Source organism: Panthera pardus, unplaced genomic scaffold, assembly GCF_024362965.1.
Source record: "Panthera pardus isolate Hobbes unplaced genomic scaffold, ASM2436296v1 HiC_scaffold_15, whole genome shotgun sequence".
Lineage (NCBI taxonomy): Eukaryota > Metazoa > Chordata > Mammalia > Carnivora > Felidae > Panthera > Panthera pardus.
Window position 1 is genome coordinate 13,482,685 of NW_026526710.1, and position 25,504 is coordinate 13,508,188.

Genomic DNA, 25,504 nt, shown 5'->3' on the forward strand with positions numbered 1-25,504 from the left:
GATTCCAAAATAGAGATTTGTTTATTAAGGATCATTTAGTCTCTGCATAAAAATCACCAATTGTTCCTCAGTGGGTTTTAACACACATCAATTCTTTTGGGGCTGCTCTGTTCGCCCCAACACTTTAAAAAATACAGCTCTTTTTAGCGCCAAGAAGGACAGTTAAGGCAGCGAGGCATTTTTCTTGGGTCTCAGTAGATGGAGGGTTCATCCTCTCCCCCTTGAGAGAGTTCACACAGTAGGTAGTTTCTTAGGTTGGAAAAGCTGTCCCTGAAGAAAATAACTATGCAGAAAAATGCAAATATAGTCACATAGGGCCACTCATTTGTGCCTGATAGCTTTAAAATAACCCTCCCCGTGGCCATCAAAGGCTTGCTGGTTGGTTTCGGCTATAAAAAAACTGTCTGGCAAAAGACAGTAAGAAAGAGCAGTATCTTTAATGACTGTTGTGAGGTCGGGCTGTGCAAACCACATGAGAACACACGCCGGTTTGCTTTAAAAAAAAAAAAATCCCACAACAGGGGCTCTGTGTAATTTCAGATCAAACTCCTCATGGTCCTTAAAATACCCAAAACATCATTCAGCCAGATCCTAAGGACACATGCTTCTTTTTCAAGGGAGGGGTATGACACACAGTTCCCCCAGAGTTATGCTCCGCGTGGGGGGAGAAAAAAAAAAAAAAAACAAACCTTAGAACTTGATTAGAAACATTAATTGATCTTTCCCACACTGAAATGAAGGGATAAAGTCAGTCTGTGCTGCTGTGAAATTCAAAGGAGATTCGGAAGTAGGATCGTTATTTATTGCTCCGTGAGGATAAACCCCCAAAAATGACTTAAAAATAAAAACCTGGGCCGCCCGGCCCCTGCAGACCCCGGCCGGACTCTGGGCCGCTCCGGGGTGGGGGCACGCGGGCCGGTGCGGGCGGCCCGCCAGCTTGATTCACAGTGATTCGGGTTAGCCGGTTGCTGGGGTGCGCGTGCCTACACCTTGTAGTTGAGCTCGGCGTTCATCTTGGTGTACATCTCGTAGATGACGTCGATGGTGGCCGTGTAGTTGACCAGGAAGAGACGGACCTTCTCCAGGCACTCTTCCTCTGTCACGTTCTGCCCCTTGGAGAGCGCTTTCAGGAAGTCAGACTTGTAGGGTGCCGCGTAGAGCGCTGCCTTGAGACGGGCGAGAGGGGAGGGGGCACAGAGTTAGGGGACCAGCAGGGGCCGCCAGGCGGGGCACAGTGGGGTTCTGGGAGGGGGTGTCCCCGAGGTCCCTGCTACTCATGGTGTCGGAAGGGAAAGGAAGAGGGAGATGTGTGTTCCCTTCTACCCCCGTGAGGGACAGCAGGAAGGACACCAGCTTCGGGGACAGACAGACCTGGGTTCAAATTCCAGCTTGTGCCGCCGACTAGCTGTGAGCCTTGAGCAAGTTACTTAGCCTCTCTGAGCCTCAGTTTCCTCATCTGTAAAATCGGGATGATAATGGCACCCACGGGCATCAGGTTGCTCTCGTAAGGATCAAGGAGGTTGTGCAAAGTACTCAGCATGCACCAGGCACACAGTAGGTGCTCAGCATGGACGAGCCGCTTCCCTCTGGGTCCCCTGCTCTGGAGAAGATGGACTGCTTCTTCAGAGACCGCACTTTCGGACCAGGGGAGAGGGCTGCTGACAAGGACGGGGGCCTCTTTTCTCCTTCGGGGGGGGTGGGGCTACACGTCCCTAAATTTCAAGGCTCCCCTGACACTTGAAAAGTACAGAGAACAGGTAACGCGCAGAATTGCAGAGCCAGAAAGAAAAGGTTGCAGCTGAGTCAGAAGCTTAGGCTAGGAGTTAGACAGGCTGGGGTGGGTATAAATAATAAAATCATGCATACGAACAGCAGCAGTAAAGCTTTGATTTACTGAGTGTAAACCAGGCACCAAGCACTTTGTACATATTAACTCTTTTAATCTTTACTACAACCCTTGGAGGTGAGGCCTAGTTTATGCCCATTTGAAAGATGACGATGCTGAGGCTCAGGGAGGTGGAATCCCAGACCTCATCTTACTGTGTGACCTTGAGCGAGATAATTAACCAACTTCTCTGAGCACCAGATTCCTCATCTATGAAATGGAGGTGAGGATGTGCGTTCGTGAAGAGTAGAATGTGTGGGCAGCCCGCCCTGGGCCAGGCACACAGGACATGCTGTTATCACTCAGGTGCGGGTTGCTAGGACTTTGTAGGGGGCAACACAGCGTGGGGGAGGGCGAGCAGGGCTTCATGGCACCCACCTGGGCCCTGCCCCCAGCCCCACCAGGGGGGACAGCCAGGGGTGCCACCTGGGGGGCCACCAGGGGTGGCCCAGCTCTTCCTGCCTGTACCCAGACTGGCTCCTGACCCAGCCTGTGCCTTGTGGGAAAGAGACCAGCCTGTTGGACCCCGGTTCTCAGGGGACAGGGGATGGGCTGCAGGGGAGGGTGGCCAGGACAGGCTGGGCCAGACGAGGGGCCAAGAGACGAGAGTTAGCCAGAGACAGCATGGGGGGCACCCCAAGGACCTCCTGACATCTTCCCGATGGGCCTCTCAGCTGGCGATCCTGGGGGTCCCCAGGCAACCAGGCTGGTGCTGAAGCCCCACTTCCAGAAACCCTGGCTAATGTCACCCCAACGTAAGCCACCAAGAGCCCTGTGGACCCGCGTCTCTTTAGCAGATGCCCCGGTGGGTACAGGAGCCCTTCTTCCCCTCCCTTCCCGGGGTGAGGATCCGGGCAGAATCCAAGGGGCCAAACAGGCCTGCCCGCCAGCGACCCTCGGTCTTCAAGAGTCTCCGCCAGGGTTGCTCCCACAGCCCCCCGGTCAGGCGTCACGGGACACTCAACGGAAACAGCACGGAGCAGCTCTGGCAACACCCACCGCGGCCACAGGTGGGGCTGGGCGAGCACACGTGACAGGGCCCCTGCGTGAGCCAGCCTCAGCCCGAATAGGCCCAGCTGGGCCCAACCGGGTCGCCCAGGGCCACGGCTAAGCCGTGGCAGGAGGGGGGCCGGCCCACCTGGAAGATCTTCTGCACGATCCAGCCGTGGTACTTCTTGAGGGCCATCTCGTAGGCCTTGGTGGCGTTGACGCGGATGAGGTTGGGGTGATTCTCGTCCCGCTCCCCGTCGCAGATGCTCTGGAGGAAGACCTGGATGAAGCGGAGGCCCCTGCGGCCCGGGAGAGAGACGGCGCTTCAGGACCGGGCGCGCTCGGACCCGCCACGCCGCCGGCACACCCCTGCACAGACCCTGACGCACTTGGACCCGAGCGCCCGCTCTGAGCCGCGGGTACGCGCACACACGCACGCGCACACACGCTCCCGGTGGTGGTCACTCCTCAGGTGGTAGCTTCGACCCCGCTTACGTGTAACGTGACCGGCCGGCTCAGCGCAGCGGCTCCCGGGCACCTTGTCCAGAGGAGACCTGCCGCTGGCCGCTGGCCGCGCTCCCCGCCGGGCTGCGAGGTCTACGAGGCCGGGTCTGGGCCTGCCTTGCCCACTTCTGTGTCCACGCGGCCAGCCCCCGCCACGCGTCAGCTCGCGGACCACGGACTATGGACACACTGACCGGCCCGCCTTGTGCCTGGACGCCCCGCCTTCACCACCGCCCCGAGCCACTGTCTACACCCTCCCGTGGCCGCTTGAGCCCCTCCTCCAGGCCCTTGAATGCACGGCATCTCATCTCCGGCTCCCTCGGCCCCAGGAGGCTAGGCTTGGCACAACCTGCCCGTTTCACAGAGGAGAACATCGAGGCACCCCCGAAAGGCTCAGGCAAAGGCCAGGATGCGAACCCCACTGTCTGACCCCGGAGCCCGACTCCTTCCTTCCCCATCCTTCCCTCTCCCCCCGGAGTCCCGGGATGAGCTGCTCTGCTCCTTCCCTGCAGAGAGGTGGGGATCAGGCTGGCGGGGGATGAGGGGAGGCTTTTAGGGGCAGGAGCACTGGGACTAAAGGGTCTCTTTGTCACCTGTGAGGTAAAGGGAAGTCCTCCATACCTGAATCAGAGCCCTTAACCATCAGGGATCAGCCTGGGCTGTGGGACTGAGCCCAGGGGACAATCCCAGCCCCATCCTGCTCGGCCACCTCTGCTGAGCCCCTGCCTCCCCACAGCCCTAATGACCGCCCTCTACCCAGCAGCCGGGATGGGGTACCATCTGACCCTGTGGCTGAACACCTTCATGGCCCTCGGTGGCTCCCCAGCACCCCGATCAGGCTGGGACTCACCTCTGTCCAATCCCACCTGGTCCCTCCCTGCTCCTGCCTCACATCCAGAACCTGTGAGACCAGACCCTCCCAGACTAGCAGGCACCGGGTCTCTCCTGCCCTCCCACCTCTCCAAGACCTCATCCTCCTGGGACCCTCCTGCTCAGTCCCAGAGACTCTGCCTGGCACCTCTCCTCCAGGAAGCCCTCCCTGACCTCTCTCTGCTCCAGGCACTGCTACCCTGCTGTCAGGATGCACCCACCAGCCAGATACCCTACTCAGGCTGTGGTATCTGAAGAGGGACCCCACTTGTTCAATGCGGCATCCCACAGGCCCAGCACACAGCAGGTGCTTATTATGTGCTCAGCCAGTTGGCATCTCCCTTCACCCGCCCTCCCAGTCACCCGGCTCTGCCCATGTCTGATCGGGACACGAACAATCTAACCGAGCTGAACATCACCATCTGCCTTGCTCCTCCTAAGAAACCGGCAGAACTTGCCGATGGATGAACCAGGGAGCAGGCCTCACCCAGGCCTGTGAGTCTCTCACCGAGAGACAAAAGTGGGTGAGGGTGGTCCCTAAAACATGCTGTGAGGGCGTTAACTGCAGCCCACCCACCCCCCTGACGTCCTCGGCTGCGCCCTCCAGGTGGGAGACTCTCTCTGTTCCATTTCACCGAAGAAGTATGTGGTGGGGAGACGCGGCCGGCTGGGGCTGGGGAGAGACACAGGGGAGGAGCACCCTTCCTGACTCCAGGCCCAAGAGAGGGCAACACTAGGAACATCCGTGGGGCGGAGTATGTGCCTGGCTTCATGGCAGCTGCCAGTGGTGTCTACACAGCTAAAGGAGAATTCTGTGGCTGGTAGAGAGCTGTGTGAGCTCAGCCAGCCAACTGCCCGGGTTCTCTGAGCCTCGGTGGTCTTATCTGTGAGATGAGAACAACTGGATGTGGGGTCAAGTATCTGCTGGAAGGATGATATATATATATATATATATATATATATATATATATATATATATATATATATAGTGATTATGAGCATTCTCAAGTTTGGGGTAAGACTGTCTGGGTTCAAATCCCCTATCAGGGTACCCTGCCTCCAGCCCATGGGACAATTCTGTGCAAATCAGAGAGAGTGCCTTCTCCTCAAGATGCTGTATTCCTGTCAAGAAGCTCCCATAAAGTCAAACCTGGCACGTGCATGATGCAACCAGCCCTAGATAGGACACCTTTGTGCAGCGTACAACCTGCACAACTGTGCTTGGCCATTGGGGTCCAGCTCTGACCCTGTGACCTGGGCACATTATTTGGCCTCCAGAGCCCCAGTGGCCTCCCCCTGTGAGATGGGGATGATCACCACACCTAACTCACAGCACACGAAATACGATCAGACGTAAAAAAAACGATTAGAACGACATCTAGAGTATGCACTCACTTGCTATGCCTCTGATGGGACTGGAACAAGGGAGCATCACCAGCAGAGGGACCTTGGCCCTTTGGGCACTTTTTCTCAGCATTTCACACACGTGAAAGGAACGGGGGTGGCCTCGGAGGGCAACAGTAGGGTTGGACTCTCCTAGTCTGCAGAGCAGGGCCCCCGGGGCTGCACGGCCACACACGCCCTGCCACCCAAGCCCATCACCTTTTCAGCCACATCAGCGCCAGCGTGGCTCCCACTTTGGGCCACTCTGCTCCGTACATTTCCTTCTCCACCTCCAGGATGTTCTGCAGGGTCCGGAATTTGGCCGGGTTGCTGTCGTACACAGCTTTGATTTTCTGAAACAGAGCACACGGGGTTCTCCCTTGGAAAGGCCGTCCCCACGGACGGCCGTCCCCCACGCCTGGTCGGGGAGCACCCCTCTCCTTCCCACCCGCGCCAGCACCAGCAGCAGGGGCTTGTGCCGGTAACTACGTGACAGTAACTACCATGACTGTTCACGTTTACCGAGCACCTTCCGTGAGCCGGGAGGGTTGGCAAAGCCCTTTGTGGGCGCTGCTCTACTGATCCTCCCAGTGGTCCTGATGTTGCTGTCATGATCCCCGTTTGCAGTGGGGAAAGCGAGGCTCAGACAGGGGAAGGGATAGCTGGCAGCGGGATCCGGCATAGACCGGTTCCAGGGTCCATGCTCGCCAACCACGATCGATGGCGCCTCAGACCCTGAGCATCGGAAGTGTACGGTCGCTTTGGGATTCAAAGATGTCCGGGAACAAGGCTCCTGAATCGGAGCCAGGCAGTTTGGATCTGAATCCCACCTCCGCTCCTTCCTTGCTGTGTGACCTTAGGTGAGCCCTTCCACCCCGCCGAGCCCCGGCTTCCTCATCTGTAAAATGGGGATAACGACAGACCAGCCTCAAAGGGCCGCTGGGCTGACAAAATGAGACAATCCAGCGTGGCCAAGCGGCAGGCCGGGCCGTACGTGGATCCTCACGGGGAGAAGGGCAGTGGCTGGGTGACGGCAGTCCAGGGGATGACCCAGGAATGGGGAGGGGGGAAGGGCCGAGCCAATGCACCCGTGGACTTTGGAGTTTACTTCTTATTTGGTCGGGGTGGATACAAGAACCAGGAGGTTCCTTCCCAGGTCAACCCTTCAGACTGTCATCCCCGTCAGGCTGTGACTGCGGGGTATATGATTTCAAAGGAGCACCAAGAGCCCTGGGCCAGATGACCTGGGGGCCAAGCCTGTTTTCCACGTCTCCTTCCTGTTCCTCAACCTGGGGAGCCTGCGGCCAGGAGCAGGGCACTGGTGACTAATGCAGGTTCACAGTCCCAGTGGAGGTTCCGGGCTGTGGCTGCTGGGCCAAGTACATACCGTGATGTTGCCACTTATGTCTGCCTTGATGGGAGTAAACACTGGGGACCCGAGGCAATCTGGGGACAAAACCAGAAGAGAGATTCAGATTCCCAACAAGGAGGAGATTCAGGAACTCCATAGGCCACAGACGCTTGGGAACAGGAAGGCAGTTCACTTGGTGTGTTTAGGGATGAGCGGAGCTGTTTATAGGTGGTAAGAAGGCTTGTGGGCGAGTTAATTTGGAGCGGTGGGCTCCAGGTGAGACCAGATTCTTGTTGCAGGACTTGTCAGAGCCTTTAAAATCCAACTGGAATATCTAGGGGGCAAATCCTTTTATCCGCAGCGCCCTTTGTTCTTGGACAGCACTGCCCAGAACTTTCTGCAGTGATGGAAATGTTCTGTATCTGCATTAATATAGACCCCACGTGGCTACCGAGCACTTGAAATGTGGTGTGACTGAGGAATTGAATTTGTAATTTTACTTGACTCTCATTCATTGAAATGTAAATAGCACACGTGGCCGGTGGCTACCTTATTGATCAGCACAGCTGTATACAGTACCTTGCAGAAATAATGTTCTGAGAAAGCCCTCTTGGCCAACAAGGCGGATCACTGCTAATAGACCAGTCTGAGGAGTCTTATGAGGCAGAAGGGCCAGATTGATTAAAAATGACCTTCTCGGGCGCCTGGGTGGCTCAGTCGGTTAAGGGTCCGACTTCGGCTCAGGTCATGATCTCGCGTTTCATGGGTTTGAGCCCCGCATTGGGTTCTGTGCTGACAGCTCAGAGCCGGGAGCCCCTGCTCCCGAATCTGTGTCTCCCTCTCTCTCTGCCCCTCCCCTGCTCATGCTCTCTCTCTCTCAAAAATAAATAAACGTTAAAAAAAATTTTTTTTAATGACCTTCTCATTCACCAGCCTGTAAGAAAGAAACTGGCGACGCAAAGGCTCCACGGTTCGGAGACCCAGCATCAGAGCCCGGGAGAACACGTCAGCAATGGGGTCCCAGTCACTTAACACTGCGTGAGGGACGCCGGCTCAACCTCCACCCTGCTCTGCAGGCACTGGCCTCAGCCTTCCCATCTAGCCAGTGGGGCAGCAGGACCGATCAGAGATGCCGCGGGCAGGACTTGAAAGAACCCACCTCCAAGGCACACGTTTTGCTTATGTCTGGAATCGGAATGTTCTTAATTGGAGGGGGTTTTCCCTTCTTGGTGTTACTGGTGACACCGTTTTTTGTCTTTGTTTTTGAAGTTTATTTATTTTGAGAGCGAGAGAGCGAGCGAGAGGGAGAGCACGGGTGGGGGAGGGGCAGCGAGAGAAGAAGAGAGAGAGAGAATCCCAAGCAGGCTGCACTATGCCAGCACAGAGCCAGACTCCGGGTTCAAACTCACGAACCATGAGACCGTGACCTGAGCAGAAACCAAGAGTTGGACGCTTAACCACCTGAGCCACCCAGGCGCCCCGCCACTGACACCTTTGAGTTGATGAAAGGCAGACCTCGAAATGGGCGGGGCCTGGGACTCTGAGCAGCCTGCCCCCCTCCTTTCCCTCCTTTGTGACCCTCTGGCACTGTCGTGAGGACCTGAGACACCCCACAGGTCAGAGCCTCTTGCTGAGGGCTTGGCATGGAGGAAACACGCAGGGAAGAGCTGGTTCCCTCGTGAGCAGGTTCAGCGCAACCCTCACCCTCAGAGCCTGAAGCCAGCTGTGCTCCCCCAACACATTCTTCCCCTCCTCATTGCTGTGTCGAGAGACCACAGGGCCCCGGGGACACAGACGCCCGAGCAGGCCACCGTGGGTACCCACGGGAGGGACATGCCAGACTCTCCTCGCCCGGCAGGTCAGGCACGGGCCTCCGTGTGCACGCCACCTTGACCGCACGGGAGCAGAGGCTTGGGGGAGGGGCAGCTGCAGACTGAATTCCACCCAAGGTGACCCGGCACACCTGGCCAGCCATCTGGAACAGTCCAAGCACAGCTGTTAAAAGAGGTGCATTGGGGAAACAGCTTTAGACACTATAAATGAAATACCCCAGAAGCCAGTGGAAAGAAAGTGGGGAAGGCATCCAGACAGATGGGGTTTGTTTGAATCCTGCCCCGGCCACACCCCAGTTGAGCAAGTCTCCTCGCCTGGGTGCCTCGGTTTCCTCTCATGTCAAATGGGGCAGTAATTGTACTTAACTCATAGGACTGTCACGGGAATTAAAAAACCATGTACTGGACGCATTTAGCAGAGTGCCCGGTGCACCAACTCAATAAGATGGATTTTGACCACGTTCACGACTTCAAGCTCCGTGGTCCTGCAAACGTCAGCCAGCTGTGCTCAGAAGCCACGGGCCCTGAGGAATCTCTGCCCAACGGGAACATGCTTGGCCTGTACCCACATCCCTCTATCCTCTGCCTTCTTGAGGCCCCTCGTCAGGCCCGGGGCAGGCTTCAGGCACAGAATCCTCAGGCTGACTGGCCAGCCTTCTGTCATCCACTGGGCTTCTCTCCCGTGCCTGTGGGGCCAGACCGCCTTCCACGGGGCCATGCAGGTGCGGCTCCCAGGTGCTGGGCTGGGGGTCCAGACGGCCTCCCAAACTACCCCATCCCAATCTTTCATCTTGCCTGACGCACCACTGACTTCATCCAGCAGGGACGGTCGTGGAATCTGCTAACCCTGGAGCACGTTACTACCGGCTGCCGCGAAGGACAAGGCGTTCCGGACTTAAATAGTAATGCAAGCGAGCCAGTCGCAGCGACTGTTCCCTCTTGACTGTGCAGCCAGGGGTCACCAATGCTGACCCTCACAGGGGCCAGGCGGGTCCCCTGGATGTGCTGCATGGGGACTGACTGCTCCTCAGCTCCGGCTGATGGCTTCATGTCCTCATCCTCCAAAAACGCATAATGTCCAAAGATACAGGGGGAACTGATGGATGGATAGACAGGTGCAGTAAAATATTAATGGCAGAATGCAGGTGGTGGGTGTGCAAATATGCACTGTTAAAATTCTTTCAATTTTACCTTATGTTTGAAAATTGTCGGGGCACCTGGGTGGCTCAGTGCGTTAAGTGTCCGACTTTGGATCAGGTCGTAATCTCACGGTTCCGTGGGTTTGAGCCCCACATTAGGCTGAGTGCTGACAGCGCAGAGCCTGGAGCCTGCTTTGGATTGTGTCTCCCTCTCTCTCTGCCCCTCCCCTGCCTGCACTCTGTCTGTCTCTCTCTCTCTCTCTCAAAAAATAAATAAACATTTAAAAATTAGGAAAAAACTTGTCGCATTTAACATGCTGGGGGAAAAGTCAGGGCTTGTGTTTTTTGTGGGGTTTTTTTTGCTCATAAAGTCGTATTTTTTCCTTTTACTTTTTTTCCGAGTCCGTTTCATGGTGCTTGTGGTTCCACGTGTCATTCTATTTACCACCCATCTCCCCCTTGGACTTGAGCTCTGAGAGGGCAGGGACCTGGTCACCTGGGCCCCCCCTCCCCCCCCCCCCCGCCCTGTGCCCCCTGTGCCCAGCATGCGTGGCACGAATGAGTGGCCCGACGGTGGAAACTTCCCTCCAGTCCCACTTTCTATCCACCCACTGGTGGTGCCGATTGACCCGACGCATGGTTCTAGAGGCACCCATACCACCAAGATGGCGGAGAACACGGGGAGGGGATGGGGCCCCAGTTTCTCTGATAAAGGAGAACGTAGGAAGACCGGCCCGGGGGGGCTGCGCGACGTGCGGAGGCATCATACGTGCCAACTGAGCGCTCGGTCCGCGTGTGACCGTTTTCCCCGCTACGGGCCGAGTCGAGGAGAACCTTCCATGGGAGGACGTACAGACCCGGGGCTCCGGAACCAGTCATTGCCAACCACCCACGGGCGGTTTACCGGCCTGTCCCAGTGACACAGGTCATTGAGCATGCATTTCAGAGACGCAGAAAAATGTTATCTGGCCTCCTCCGCTCTGAAAAGAGCTCTTGTGCAGTTTCTGAGCAGTCCTGCCCCGGTGGCAGGGAGAAAGGCTTTTTGTTTCGCGTTCTCCTGACAGTGCGCTGTGCGGGTCACGAGGCCGCTGTGGTCAGCAGGAGCCGGGCCCTGGGAGCAGTGGCTATTGTGTGCCGTGGCCACCAGGCAGGGACACGGCTTCTGCTCCACTGGGGAGGGCAGGGATGCAGGGCCTACGTGTACTTCTGGAGCGGGGAGCGGAGGCGGAGCTGAGAGGGACGGCGGGGGGCGGGGGGGGGGGGGGGAGTGGGCGGACCCCAGGAGAGAGGGGTGGGGAGGCTGACCCCAGAGTCCACTTCCGCCAGGAGAGGCATCTCTGTGCACACAGAGACGCGCACGTCGGGGTCAGTTTCGGAGCACCTGGGAGCAGGGAGGAGGCGGCGTGGTGCTCTGAGGTCTGCTGGTCTGGGTTCAGGTCCCAGGTCTGTGACTTTGGACGAGTGACTTAACCGTGCCGGGCTCAGGTCCCTCACTGTCCGCAGCGCACAGGTGCCGTGTGCAGGCGCAGTTGAGGCTGAAACCTGCTTCAACGTGACCTGCTGAATGTTCCAGGCTTGTCTGTCTTTGGTGCCGTCCAAGGCCACCACGCCCAGAAAAGTCAAGGGACTTGCCTAGGGTCACAAAGAGGAAGCCAGGCACTCAGACGTAATTACAGAACCAGGGCTGGTTCCACTTCTCCCTCACCTTTCTTTCTAGAATGTTCCCAGCCAGGTGAACTCACCAAAAAGGAGAGTACTCTGACAGGAAAACCAGAAGATGATTTTAATCACCAAGCACATGGTGGCCTTTTGAATAGTTTAAACTCAGGCTGGCCCCTGCTCTGGGCAGACTGTGACACTACCCAGCCTTACCTTTCCTACGGAATGTAGCCGTGCCCCAAAATTACCTTTCTTGTTTTACCAGTTTTGCAGATATACCTCCAAGTTGGTTTTTATTGTTGTCAGCAAACAGGCTCTTTAAAATGCCATCCAGAAGCCCTCTGCCAAAAGGGAGGGAGGGGGTTTGGATGGTTTCCTAGTTCCTCATCTTACCTCCAGGGAGAAAGGAAGTTGTGAAAGTTTCTTTCTCCGTGAAAGAAAGAAAGAAAGAAAGAAAGAAAGAAAGAAAGAAAGAAAGAAAAGAGGGAAAGAAAGGAGAGAGAGAGGGAAAGAAAGGAGAGAGAGAGAGAGAGAGAAAGAAAGAAAGAAAGAAAGAAAGAAAGAAAGAAAGAAAAAGGGAGAGAGAGAGAAAGAAAGAGAGAAAGAAAGAAAGAGGGAGAAAGAAAGAAAGAAAGAAAGAAAGAAAGAAAGAAAGAAAGAAAGAAGAGAGAGGGAAAGAAAGGAGAGAGAGAGAAAGAAAGAAGAGAAAGGGAAAGAGAGAGAAAGAAAGAAAGGAGAGAGAAAGAAAGAAAGAGAAAGGGGAAAGGAGAGAGAAAGGGAAAGAAAGGAGAGAGAGACGAAGAAAGAGGGAGAGAGAGGGAGAGAGAAAGAAAGAAAGAAACAAAGAAAGAAAGGGAGAGAGAGAAAGAAAGAGAGAAAGAAAGAAAGAGGGAGAAAGAAAGAAAGAAAGAAAGAAAGAAAGAAAGAAGAGAGAGGGAAAGAAAGGAGAGAGAGAGAAAGAAAGAAGAGAAAGGGAAAGAGAGAGAAAGAAAGAAAGGAGAGAGAAAGAAAGAAAGAGAAAGGGGAAAGGAGAGAGAAAGGGAAAGAAAGGAGAGAGAGACGAAGAAAGAGGGAGAGAGAGGGAGAGAGAAAGAAAGAAAGAAACAAAGAAAGAAAGGGAGAGAGAGAAAGAAAGAGAGAAAGAAAGAAAGAGGGAGAAAGAAAGAAAGAGAGGGAAAGAAAGAAAGGAGAGAGAGAAAGAAAGAAGAGAAAGGGAAAGAGAGAGAAAGAAAGAGAGAGAAAGAAAGAAAGAAAGAAAAAGAAAGGAGAAAGGAGAAAGGGAAAGGAGAGAGAGAGAAAGAAAGAGGGAGAGAGAGAAAGAAAGAAAAGAAAGAAAGAAAGAAAGAAGAGAAAGGGAAAGAAAGGAGAGAGAGAAAGAAAGAGGGAGAAAGAGAGAGAAAAAGAAAGGAAGAAAGAAAGAAAGAAGAGAAAGGGAAGGAAAGGAGAGAGAGAGAAAGAAGGAAAGAGGGAGAGAGAAAGAAAGAAAGGGAGAGAGAAAGAAAGAAAGGAGAGAGAGAGAGAAAGAAAGAAAGAAGAGAAAGGGAAAGAGAGAAAGAAAGAAAGAGAGAAAGAAAGAAAGGGAGAAAGAAAGAAAGAAAGAAAGAAGAGAGAGGGAAAGAAAGGAGAGAGAGAGAGAAAGAAAGAAGAGAAAGGGAAAGAGAGAGAGAAAGAAAGGATAGAGAAAGAAAGAAAGAAAGAGAAAGGAGAAAGGAGAGAGAAAGAGGGAGAAAGAAAGAAAGAAAGAATAGAAAGGGAAAGAAACGAGAGAGAGAGAAAGAAGAGGGAGAGAGAGAGAGAAAGAGAGAAAGAAAGAGGGAGAGAGAGAAAGAAAGAAAGAAAGAAGAGAGAGGGAAAGAAATAAAGAAAGGAGAGAGAGAGAAAGAAAGAGGGAGAGAGAGAAAGAAAGAAAGAAAGAAAGAAGAGAGAGGGAAAGAAATAAAGAAAGGAGAGAGAGAGAAAGAAAGAGGGAGAGAGAGGAAAAGAAAGAAAGAAGAGAAAGAAGAGAAAGGGAAAGAAAGGAGAGAGAGAGAAAGAAGGAAAGAGGGAGAGAGAGAGAGAGAAAGAAAGGAGAGACAGAGAAAGAGAGAGAGGGAAAGAAAGAAAAAGGGAAAGAAAGGAGAGAGAGAGAAAGAAAGAGGGAGAGAGAGAGAAAGAGGGAGAAAGAAAGAAAGAAAGAAAGAAAGAAAGAAAGAAAGAAAAGAATAAGCTATAACTCCAACGTCTGACTCCATAGGACCACTCCTAATGAGCACAGATTCTAAATAAGCCTTGGTTATCTGGAATATGTGGCAAATGGCCACTTCTGTTTGGTGTGGAAGGTTTTTCTAAGCATGCTACTCAATCCAGAAGGCATAAGGAAAATACCACAAAGCTGATTACAAAACCCAGAAACCTCTTACATGCGGCATGAGGAGCTATCCCATCACCAATCACAGGCAAACAACAAACTGATGGAGGGCTGGTCTGTGAAACAAACCATAGACTAAAGATAATTATCCTTAATATGTAAAGAGCTCTGATAAATCAATAAGAAACAGCCGAACCTGATAGAAAAATGGCATAACATAGAACAACAAAATGTCTTACCTTGACAATAAAAAGAAGATAAAATTAAAACGGCGAAATATTTTTTAGCTGTCTAATGTAACGAATGCCCCAACCTTCTCTAGTTCAACCACTCTGGATGAAACGCATCAAAATGTAACACAAATGTCTCTGCTTTCGTATACGAAGCCACACACGGTTTTCTAAATAGGGCCATCATCGATGATAGGAATTATGATAAAGGTGTGAGCCAGTAACCTCACAGGCCCCCTGAACCCTTCACTAAATTGCTCTACGTGGCATTTTCAGGTTTTCAGGACCATGTTGCCTAATCGAAAAGAAATTGTTCTTGACGGGCAAGGAGCACCACTCCCTCCTGCTTTCTCTGTAGTGCTTTCATTCTGCTAGATACTTGGGAAACAAATAACGAAGGGGGTCAGCTTCAAGGTCAAGCATTTTGTGCATGACCTCCGTGACGATTCTGGCTGGACAACCTCCTACCTGGGATTCACCAGGGTTCAGATAAGGAGGTTGCCCAGTGAGCAGAATGCCCCACAAGCCATCAGTCACCATATGTCACCCAGAATCAGACTCGTTTCTGCTTTTTCCGGCTTCAACGTGGTTGGAAAGCAACAGTTGTTACGAACGCTGTGAGCACGACCACAGCACATATGCAAGCTTCCCCAGGACACCTGCCGGACACTGGGCAACGGGGCGACTGAACTGCCCTGCCTGGACCCCCCTCTCATTCCATCTCAGGAATAATTTTGGCAGAGGAATAAAAAGCACTCCTCTTCTTAGACACAAGGCTTTGCTTTCAGCCTGTGTGATTCAGGATGGAAACCCCGACCCCAACCAATACTTACTTCAAAAAGGAAGAACAGGATGCCTGTGTCGTTGATGCTAGGAGCCTGGTTTAGGAAGGTTCTATTTCAAATTCAATTTTTTTTTTTTTTTTCAGTAGCTGGATAATTAGGTTCCATTGCTAAAGATACGAGGCAGATTAACTTTACAGGTCCTGGCTTTTCGAGGACGATAATGGGAGGAACTCAAATTACAGCCGATGGAAGTGAATCATTTATTAATCCACAGGTATGTGGTGTGTGTGTGATGGCTCAGTCTATACTAAGGCCTGCTTTGAGAATGCCCACCTTCGTAAAACTAAGACTTCTCGAGATAAGGCATTTTATTGTTGTGTGAATTGTCGTTTTTAAAATTTTTACTGTCTAAAGAGGAAAGGATGTTTACAAAACAATCCTGTGGCACCCGGGTGGTCCAGAGGGTTAAGCGCCCGACTCTTTGATTTCAGCTCAGGTCACGATCTCGTGGGTCGTGGACTTGAGCCCCGTGTCGGGCTCTCTGCTGTCAGCGCAGAGCCCGCTTTGGTTCTTCCATCTCTCTCTCTGCCCCACCCCACTGTCTCAAAAATAAATATTTAAAAACAAAACAAAAGAAAGCCAATCCAAAACACTGGTTATAAATTAAAAATCACCCCTATGGCATGCCAACTCCCTTTGTCCACAGTTGTCCCCTTCAACAAAAGCCACCCCTGAAGTGGGGATGTGGCTGGGAAACTCATTTTTCTCTACTTGCTGTGTGGCCTGGGAGAAATCAGTTAACCTCTCTGAGCCGCGGCTTCCTCATTGGTAAAACGAGGCCGACAACGGACCCCACCTCAGGACCTCACCTCATCGGGTCGCTGGGAGGCTTAAACGAGGTGTTGTTTAAAGGGCTTTGCACGGTCTCTGGCACCTAGTAAATGCTCAGGAAAAAAGAAAGTATTCTTTATGCTTATTATTATTATTATTTATAACATCATTTTCATCTTTCTCAACAGACAAAGCTTTTCTTCAGAGAGGAAATCCAGAGAAGAAGGCTCCCAATGACTAAGAAATCACAGAAGAAAGAGAGTAAGGGAGGGAGGAGAGAAAGTGGAGCCTACTGATGGATATGGATACAATTAGCAGGAAACCTCCTGTCATAAAATAAGGACTTCAAATGTACTCCAGACCATTAAAAAAAAAACGGGCTCTCAGACGAGAGTGGAGTGAGGGAGCTTGGGGGAACAGCACGGCAGAAAATGAATCACTTCCGAGCACAGGAAAGTGTGAGCTGGCTGGTTTTTATAGGACCCTGGAGAGGGCGGATCAGCTGTAATGACTTAAAAGCTCAGATACAGTTAACACGCTAACCAAAAAGAGAAAAAAAAAAAAAAAAAAAAAAAAAAGCCCCCGATACAAGTAACACTGTAAGAAAGCAACAAAAGGAGTGAACATCCACCCAGGCGGTTTTTAAACTGAAACAATGAAACCTAAGACCAGAGCCCCTCCGGGTGGCTCACTGAAACCAGCGCTGCTTGGCCAGATGGGGATTTCCTAGCACTCCCCTCCCCCACTCCCAAACAGCGTGGAAGGGCCAGAAACGGGGCTACTTCTGCCCGGAGTAAGACCTCCCGGGTCTTTGAGTGCTGCCCTCCCTTATCACAGGGCCAGCCCACTTCTCAGCCCCGTGGACCACTTCCCAGCTGTGCCGACCTGGTCACCTCCCTTCCCCACTCGGAACCTCGGTTTCTTCTTCTGTAAAATGGTGCTACTCCTTCCGAATTCGTAAGGTCATGAGAAGGCTTAGAAATGAGACAGAGGCTCGTTCAAAGCTCGGCACGTGGGCGCCACTCAAGACAGGAGTCACGCTAGCTGTGATCAGGGTCGTGCGTTATATTTTACAAAGCCCTCTGTCACTCGCTCTTCCCATTCCCTTTCAGGTCGACACCTCTGGACAACTCCGCTCTGCCGGCTGCACTGCTGGGCCCCGGGAGGGCCCGACCTCTGCCCCTGAGGGATTCGCAGTGGGGCACTGTTCCTCCAAGCAGCCCTGTGCTGGAGGTGAGGCAGGCCTGGGTGAGCTAGCAAGAGACAGAGTGGACACTTTCCCTCCTACTTCTCCATTTGAGTCCCTCTGGGAGCAGAAGCCAGACTTCAGTCCTTGACCTCAGGGCCAGACTTTTCTGAACATGGGGACGAGGAGGATCTACTCGCAGTCACTGGAGGACAAAGCAGGCGGGCACCGGTGGTCTGTGCTCCGCGCTGGTCTTTGGATGTTATAAATGAGGGTGCTGGAGCGGTCTCAGACCAGCAGCTGGCCCCAAGCCCTGGCCGTCGGTCCCCAGACCCACAGATGGGAGAGACAGCTTCTTTCTGGAAATCTTTGTTTCTTTCCCAAGGGCTGTGTGGCAGTGTCTGAAGGCCTGAGGCCATCCGTCCTATCTGGGCAAAGATGGAGCGATTCTGGGCGCTGAGCACCAAAATCATTTGGGAAGGTCACCTCCATCCTTCTTGGGAGGCCAAGCCCAGTCGGGGCTGGAGGCCTAGAGAGGGGATGAACTTAGGCGTGGACACAGCCTTGGCACCGTGGAACCAGGACTCAAGCTCGCGTGGGCTCGGCCTGCCGCCAGGGCCCGTGTTTCTTCCCATTCATCTACCTATGATTTTCAGAGCAAGGCCTTCAGCAGACAGCGGACCCAAGTTCAAAGTGACTTCTCCCAGTTGAGCCTCAAAAGCAGCCAACTCACAGCTGTTACAGACACAACCGGCTAACACAGGAGTCAGCGGCAGCTCTTTCAACAGGGGTCACTCAGATCTTCCCTGGGCCAGGTGAGATCATGAGCGTGACACATCAGAAGGACATCGGGCACACAGTAGGTGCTCCTAAAGTCTAGTGGGCCCCCACCCACTACCTGCAAAGGCACTACCAGACAGTAAGAGTCTCCTGGCAGTTTCGAAATTGCAAAACCCAATTGCAGAAAGTGTATTTTTGGCTTCTTCCTCCCACAGGGACACAGTTTCCTCTAAAAGCGTCCCTCACAGGCATACAGTCTATGTCCGGTCCCTACAGAATCCAGCCTTCAACAGACACTCAACCAAAATGATAACTAAGCTGCTAGAGTAAGACGGTTCAATCCAGTTTCTTGCTCATCTTTCTTGCGATATTAGCTTTAAAACTTGTATAAACTTAAAAAACAAAACACCGCAGAGATCTGATAGGTGGTCCCGAGTCCCAGAAGGTACTTGTTGCCCTGGGGCAGATAACTTCCCTCAAAGAAGGGGAACTTCTTACTCCCAGGCCAAGGGGTGTTAAGGGGGCTGGTTCTCAGGCGGTTAACGCCATGTTCCAATTACAGGAGAAGCTGACCTGTTTGGGATGACTGGGTGACTTCTATATCCCAGTCATTCAAATTTGCATTCAAATGAGCAAGGGTTACGGGGCCCAGCTTGGAGGGCCGATTACGAGGCAAACACCCGGGAGGAAAGCTGCATATCTGGTTTGCGGGTTCCGGCATCTTGAACCAGTCACTGTGCCCCCTGGACTCTTTAGTGGCCATGCAGGTGGCTCCACGCGGGGCAGAAGGGGGTTTCTCCTCTGCCGGACAGGAAGCCAGGACAGCAAGCAGGCACATGGCCAAGACCACTGCATAAGGAATCCTGAGGCCTGAGGCCCGAGTTCTGGTTTGACCTGAGCTGTGGCTGGGCTCCATTGGTTGCCCCCTGGCTGTGTGACCCTGGGCATGTCACCTAACCTCTTGGGCCTCGGTTTCTCTGGCTGTATAACAAGAAGATAATTCTGTCCTTCTGGGCTGCCACTGTCCCCCCCCCCCCCCCCCCCCCCAAATAGAGCGAGCACTGAACCAAAGGGATGGGAAATCACTCTTTCTGGGGTTTCCCCTACGACTATTTAATGAGCACCAGATACCTGTAAGGCCTGATTCTCTGAACGTCCATTTAATGACATAAGAGATCTGAAGGAAGAAAAATCATCCCCAGAAAGTGGATGTCAAGAACTGAGAGATGGAGATCATTCCCTTCAGCTTCTGCATCTTCAGTTTCTCCCTAAACAGTGAGAACAGACAGGCGTGGCTTCATGCACCACGTCCGACGGACCTGGAACAGCGTGTTAAGAAAAACACCGAGGCTGTGTCTAGACTAGAAGGGAGAGAGCGGTATCGTGACTGGTTAATAATGTCATGTCTGCCATGGGTACGGTTTATGAGTTACGTATTTTTTCAAATTTATTCATTTATTACTATTTAAAAAAACTTTTAATGTTTATATTTATTTTTGAGAGAGAGACAGAGCGGGGGCAGGGGAGGGACAGAGAGAGGGAGACACACAATCTGCAGCAGCCTCCAGGCTCTGAGCTGGCAGCACAGAGCCCGACGTGGGGCTCGAACTCACGAACCCTGAGATCATGACCTGAGCTGAAGTTGGCTGCCTAACGGACTGAGCCACCCAGGCGCCCCGTGAGTTATGTATTTTAATTCAGAAAGAGAGAGAAAAGCAAAACTTCTTCTAGAAAGAACCCAGAAAACAAAAAACAAACAAAAAAAAAAAACATGGGAATGGAACCAAAAGCATTCACTCAGCAAATATCACCAGCTCACCTGGGGCCAGGCGCTGAAATAGCTCAAAGTCACAGAATGTGATAGGTTCTGTGGTAGTCTAAGGGAGTCAGGAAAGACTTTCCGGAAGAGGTGACTTTCCCGTAGGGATAAGCGGAGCCCAGCCAGGCCAAAGGAAGGTGGTAGGCTGGAAAGGAGGAGGGGTGTGCCAGGCAGAGGCAAGTGATGGCACGGCACCACTCGTGGGGCTGCAAGCCATCCAGAGAGGCTACAACACAGATTTCAAGGTGGGGTAATAGGGAGCCACCGAAGCTTCCAGGCAGGGAGTGACCAGATGAAATGACATCCCTGTCTCTCCCTCCCCCTCTCCCACTGCCTCCGCCCTCTAATTGTTAGTACTGTAGAACACTGCTGCATAATTGACCTAAAAGATGAGAGAGCAAGCCTCACAGAAGTCAGTCGCAAGCTGATCACTCAGACATGAGATCCAATTACTGGGTCAAGGTGGAGAAAGAAGCCGGACAAGGGGCTGGACTCTAAGTGGACATAGTAAAGCCTGTACCACGCCAGAGGTTCAGGCCAGAGATAAGGACGAAGGGCTAGCCCAAGATGTGGACGCTCTAAGCCACACCAGACCCGCAGCCCGAGGAATCAGCATTCACCCGGGCTGACCAACTCTGTCCCAAACCACACCCGACAAAAGTGAAAGAAATGTGATTGCTCTAAAAGCTTTCGCATCCTTCAACCCAGCAATTTCACTTCTAAAAATTACAAATAATGAAAGAAGTACACAAAGAAACACATACGAGGATGTTCACTGCAGCGTTGTTTACGAGAGTTGTTTACGAGAGCAGACCACGAGAGAAGTGATGTGCGTGGCCCACAGCAGGGGACTGGTTAATTAAAGGATGACCACATTCAAACAAAGGAATTCTAAGCAGCTGTGACAAATGGTGACAGGCATGGGAAGATGGTCATGCTATATAGTGGGCGGAAAAAAGCAACTTATGCATTTTCCCTTAAGACGGACAAAAATGAGTCCAATAGGAAAGTATTTCGGAATGTCAACAGAGATGCTCTCAAAATAAAAACAAGCAAACCAAAAAACCCGACCTCAAAAGGTTCTGAGAGGATTAGAGTACTAGCACATCGTAAGTGCTCAAGAGATGACAGAGAGATTTTTATTTATCATTTCTTCTTGCAAAGTTTTTCCTTCGATACACAGATCTTCCTTACAGCATTCAATACTTTTTAAAAACACAGCTTTCTGGAGCGCCCGGGTGGCTCAGTCGGCTGAGCTCCCAACTTCGGCTCAGAGATCACGATCTCGCAGTTCGTGAGTTCGAGCCCCACATCGGGCTCGTTGCTGCCGGAGAGGAGCCTGCTTGGGATCCTCTGTCCCCCTCCCTCTACCCCTCCCCCACCTGCGCTCTCTCAAAAATAAATAAACGTTTAAAGCAAAACAAAACAGCTTTCAGCCCTTTGCCCTATTTATATGAAGAACAGTGGTTCTCACACCAGATTTTGTCTCCTCGCACAAGTCATTGTCCCAACTTGGGGAGAGGGAGGTGTTACTGGCATCGAGTAGGTAGAGGCCAGGGATGCCACTAAATGCACAGGACGGCGCCCACCACAAAGAATGATCCTGCCTCAACCGTCAGCCGTGCCATGGTGGAGAGACCCTGATTTAGAGGGAAGCGTGGCTACAACCTATTTCAGACTTCTTGCATCCACTAAGCCAGACCTGCCCCATTCAAGAAGACACACGCAAGCCACCCGGACCATCCAGGTGACCACACGCCCCCAAGATGAGACAGAGCCCCTGTGTTAGAGCCCATGGTGGATCTCAACGGACCCCTGAGTCCCAGAGAAAAGCCACTGGTGGGAGCATCCTCCTAAAACTGAAATCCTCAGGAGAAACTCTTCTCCCAGACAAGCAAAATGGTTCAAAATGGATTATCACATTTTTTTCTTTTAAGAGGGTTAAGAATTATTCTGTGTGGGCCAACCCACGGAGGCTTCTGTATAAGTGGGGCCTCTGTCAACAGATGTGCTGCCCCACGGCACATGGCTCACAGCAAAGACAAGGGTCCTTTCAGATCAGAGGAAGGGAGGAGGGGATGCTCTTCAGCCCTGGCATCCTGGCCCTGCTGGCTCCAGGGGCCACCGTCCCTTCTCCTCTAAAAGCAGCCAGATGATCGCATCCGGTGAGGGTCCCCCCAACTGCAGAACCGTAGTACGGGCACCTTTGCCGAAGATAAAGAGATTAACTTGGGGTTTCTCACCTCGACAAGGCAAACATTTGGGGCTGGATCAATTCTTTGTGGTGAAGTTGTCCTCTGCATCGTAAGGTATTTTGCGGCATATCCCTGGCCTCTACCCACTGAATGCCAGCAGCACCTCCCTGCACGCCACCCCCCCAGCCCCGCCCAACACACACACACACACACACACACACACACACACACACACACACACACGCACACACAAGCTGTGACAAACAAAAATGGCTCTAGACATTGCCAGCTGTCCCCTGAGGGGCAAAACCGCCCTCAGTGGAGAACCATTAGCTTAAACAGATTCTGAATCCTTGTCCAGGGCAAGCTGGCTGAGTCCTGCCAATGTTCACAGAACAAGAGGTGGTGGGGGGTGGGGGGAGGCATGCAAATAAAAAGTTCCTCAGTGCCAAAGCCAGTGAGTTCCCAAGCCCCTGCCTGGAGAGTCAGTGTTATTTCAACACTGAGATAACCGATAAGAACATTTCAGGCACTCCATGAGGATGGACTAAGCACCTACTATGTGCCAGGCACTGTTCTGGTTACTGAGGGTGCAGCTGCGGACATAAAAGTCCGAGACCCTGCTCTCGGGTTGCTAACCCAGGTCTGAGGATCATACGAACCAGGTGACTGCACTCACTCAAACCCTGATTAATCATCTACTACGTGAAGGAACCAAAACTGGACCAAGGAACTGATGCGATAACTGCTGCCCCCGCAGCTAAGATCCATTTGGCATTTAAGGCCTCACAGCTTTACACACATTTACCCCCTCGCAGCTAGCCTGAGAGATCAGCAAACCCATTTCACAGATGGGGACCACCCACTTAGGGGTAACGGGAGTGGCTGTCCGTGTGCCAGATCTCTTCAGCCCCAGGTCAGTGTTAAGGTTCTGTCAGTTTGTGGGTTACAGCCGAACTCTGTCCTGGGGATGGGTATCTTCCTGCAAGGCCACCGAGTGAATGAGCAGGGCAAGGCGCAGGGCAAGCCCACATGGAAGGGTCAGGTTGCACCTTTAGCCAGGACCCGAAAGGCAAAAGGCAGCGGCGGGTGGTGTTGTCTTCTATTTCCCATTTTCCATCCAGGGCCTGGGCTGGGCTCAGGGAGGTGAGGAAAGATGCTCTGAAACTGGCTTAGCGACTGCCTTCCTCACGCTCCCACAGCCTTCCTGGACCTGCCATATGAGGCAGGGGCTTCTTCCAGAGCCCATGCCAAGCACTCTGTGTCTGACGTCACCCCACAAAGCAGCTTCCCCTGACCTGACCCCTGTCCTAAATGGAGGAAACACTTTAGGTGGTTCCCCCTAGAAAGGGGTGCCAGAGTTTCGCGAATCCCTCTTCAAAACCTCCCTCCTCATCCTTCCTCCCTTGGTGCAGGGGTGGGGTGTCTTTGATCTGGAATGGGGGAATTCTGAGGAAAGAAGGGTTCACACCTGCGAGGGGGAGGCTGGAGAATGTAAGGAAAAGAGAGGGCTTATGGAATGGGAGGGTTATTTTAAGGGGAGGGAGTTGAAAGCCACTCTGAAAAGCAAGAAGGGAATGATAGGGTGAGGGATACAGGATTTGGGGTTGAAGGGGCGGGATGCTTTCGGGAAGATGGGAGGATTGGAAGTGTCAGGGGTGTCTGGGGGAGAGGGATGATCGGGGGAGCCCAAGGAAGTGGAGAACTGGCGCGCGGGAGGGGGGTGGGCATCTTAAGGAAACGGTGGAGTGTGAGGTGGTGGAGATGAAGGAGTGGAGTGTCTGGAGGAGACGAAGGATCTGGGGGTGTCCGGGAGAGGGAGAACCTGGGGTGCCTGTAAGGAAAGGGGGTCTTGGGTGCCTGGGGAAATAGGATCTGGGGTGTCCGGGAGAGGGACGGCTGGAGGATGCTCGGGAGAAGGGGGTTCGGGTGCATCTGGGAGCGCTCCGGAGAAGAGCTGCGGGCTGGCTCCCCCATTCACCCCTGCTCACCGAAGAAGGGCGGCAGGTGGGACACCGCCTCGAGGAAGGGCCCCGTCTCGATCTGCTTGTCCGCGGGCAGCGGCTTCAGCAGGTGCTCGGCCAGCAGCGCCATTTCGGGGTCGAGGCCGGCGGTGATGCCCCAGCCGGCGCCGCGGGCGTCCACGCCGCCCCCCGGGCCGCCGCCGTCAGCGCTGGGGCCGTCACTGACGCCCGCCGCAGACTCAGGGGACGCCAGCGTCGCCACTTCCGCCCTCGCCGCGCCCGCGTAGCCGAGCGCTCAGCGCCGCCCGCAGGCCAAGCGCCTAAGCGTCCAGACGCGCCGCCCCGCCCCCACCCGCCCGCGCCAATCCGCGCCCGCCGTCGCGCCCGCCCGTCCAATCCGCGCCCGTCGCCGCCCGCCTCCCCGCCGCCATTGGTCAGGGGGCGGGGCCGGCCAGTCCGGCCTGAAAGCGCGCGGACTCGCCAGTCTAGGTCCGCCCAGGTGAGCCGCTCCCTGGTGAACCTTCTGCGGGCGTTCCCTGCGGCCCCGGCGACGTGTTCCCCCTCCGCCCCCAACCCGGGCGGACCGGCTCGGGCCGGGTCCTCGCCTGATGGGGGCGTAGAGCTGCCCAGGTCACAACTCCACTCACCTACCAGCCCAACTTTACAGCCCAACACAGCCAGCGCTCCCGAGGACACCTGTTTCCCCAAGAACAGAGCCTGTCTGTCCTCCAACAGCCCCAAGCAACCTGTTGGACGATTTTCGGGTCGCAGTTCTCTTTAGCTGCAACCAATGGGGACGTTTGACTGTTCTTCAATGATCTTTCACCTGTTGGACGCTGCTCAAGTCACAAGTTTAACTCGGCCATGCCTAGCTGAGACTCCCGTTTCCTGAAATCTGGGGTCCTGTCTGACCTGAACGGTCTGATGTTACCTAAGGGACCTGGCCCAGTTTACCATCCAACTCAACCACCATCAGACTGAACACTTGTTTCCCCAAACCTAACCTCAGACCAATAGCCCAGGATACATGCTTGTCACCACTTGGAGCACAATTCACATCAGCCACAACCCACCTAGATCCTTGTGTCCTAAAACCCAACACCCATCTTCTCCCAAAAAATCTAGCACACAGTTGTTGAGAGCTTCTCATTCATTCTGGAATTAATATTTACTTGTGCCCAGTCTGTGCCGTGCACGGTGCTAGGTAGGAATTGTGGATAAAAGGTGTGAATAGTACAGCAAAATTCCTGCTCTTGTGATGCTGGCTTTCTAGTTTGGGAGACAATACAATACGATACACAAGTAAGACAATTTCGGACACTAATGACTATAAATGAAGAAAATAAAACAGCAGAATGTCAGAGGGTGACTGAGGGAGATAGGATGTAGGAGGTTTGGGCAATAAATATCTATGAAGAGCTGAGATCTGAAGGAGTATTAGCAGACAGCCAGAGTGGCTGGAGCATGTGCAAAAGCCTTAAGGTGACAAAGAGCTTGGGTGTGTGCAAGCAACCCGCGGGGGTGGGGGGGGGGGGGGGGGGGGGGGGGAGGGGGGGTGGTATGAGAGTGGAGAGATAGGAGTTTATTTAGCTAAGGCAGGTGAGCAGGGGCATGTTGGGTTAGGTAGGGGGTGATACAGAGTTTGGACTTCATGTTAAGGGCAATGCGAAATCACTAGTGCCGGAAAAATCATTGCTAAACTATATGAAATATTCTTAATTTAGTCTTTCAGGAGGCAGAGGGGAGAAGAGAGA

General features: G+C 53.2%; 1 protein-coding gene across 1 annotated transcript; it reads right to left on the minus strand.

The window, feature by feature from the left end:
• On the minus strand, positions 1-24,001 carry GLTP (glycolipid transfer protein). Its single transcript, XM_019467168.2, has 5 exons — positions 23,778-24,001; positions 7,020-7,078; positions 5,852-5,985; positions 3,024-3,174; positions 1-1,166 (listed from the first exon to the last, which is right to left on the minus strand). The coding sequence occupies exons 1-5, from the start codon at positions 23,878-23,880 to the stop codon at positions 984-986; spliced, it is 630 nt and encodes a 209-aa protein (XP_019322713.1). The 5' UTR covers positions 23,881-24,001; the 3' UTR covers positions 1-983.
• Between the last annotated feature and the right edge of the window lie 1,503 nt (positions 24,002-25,504).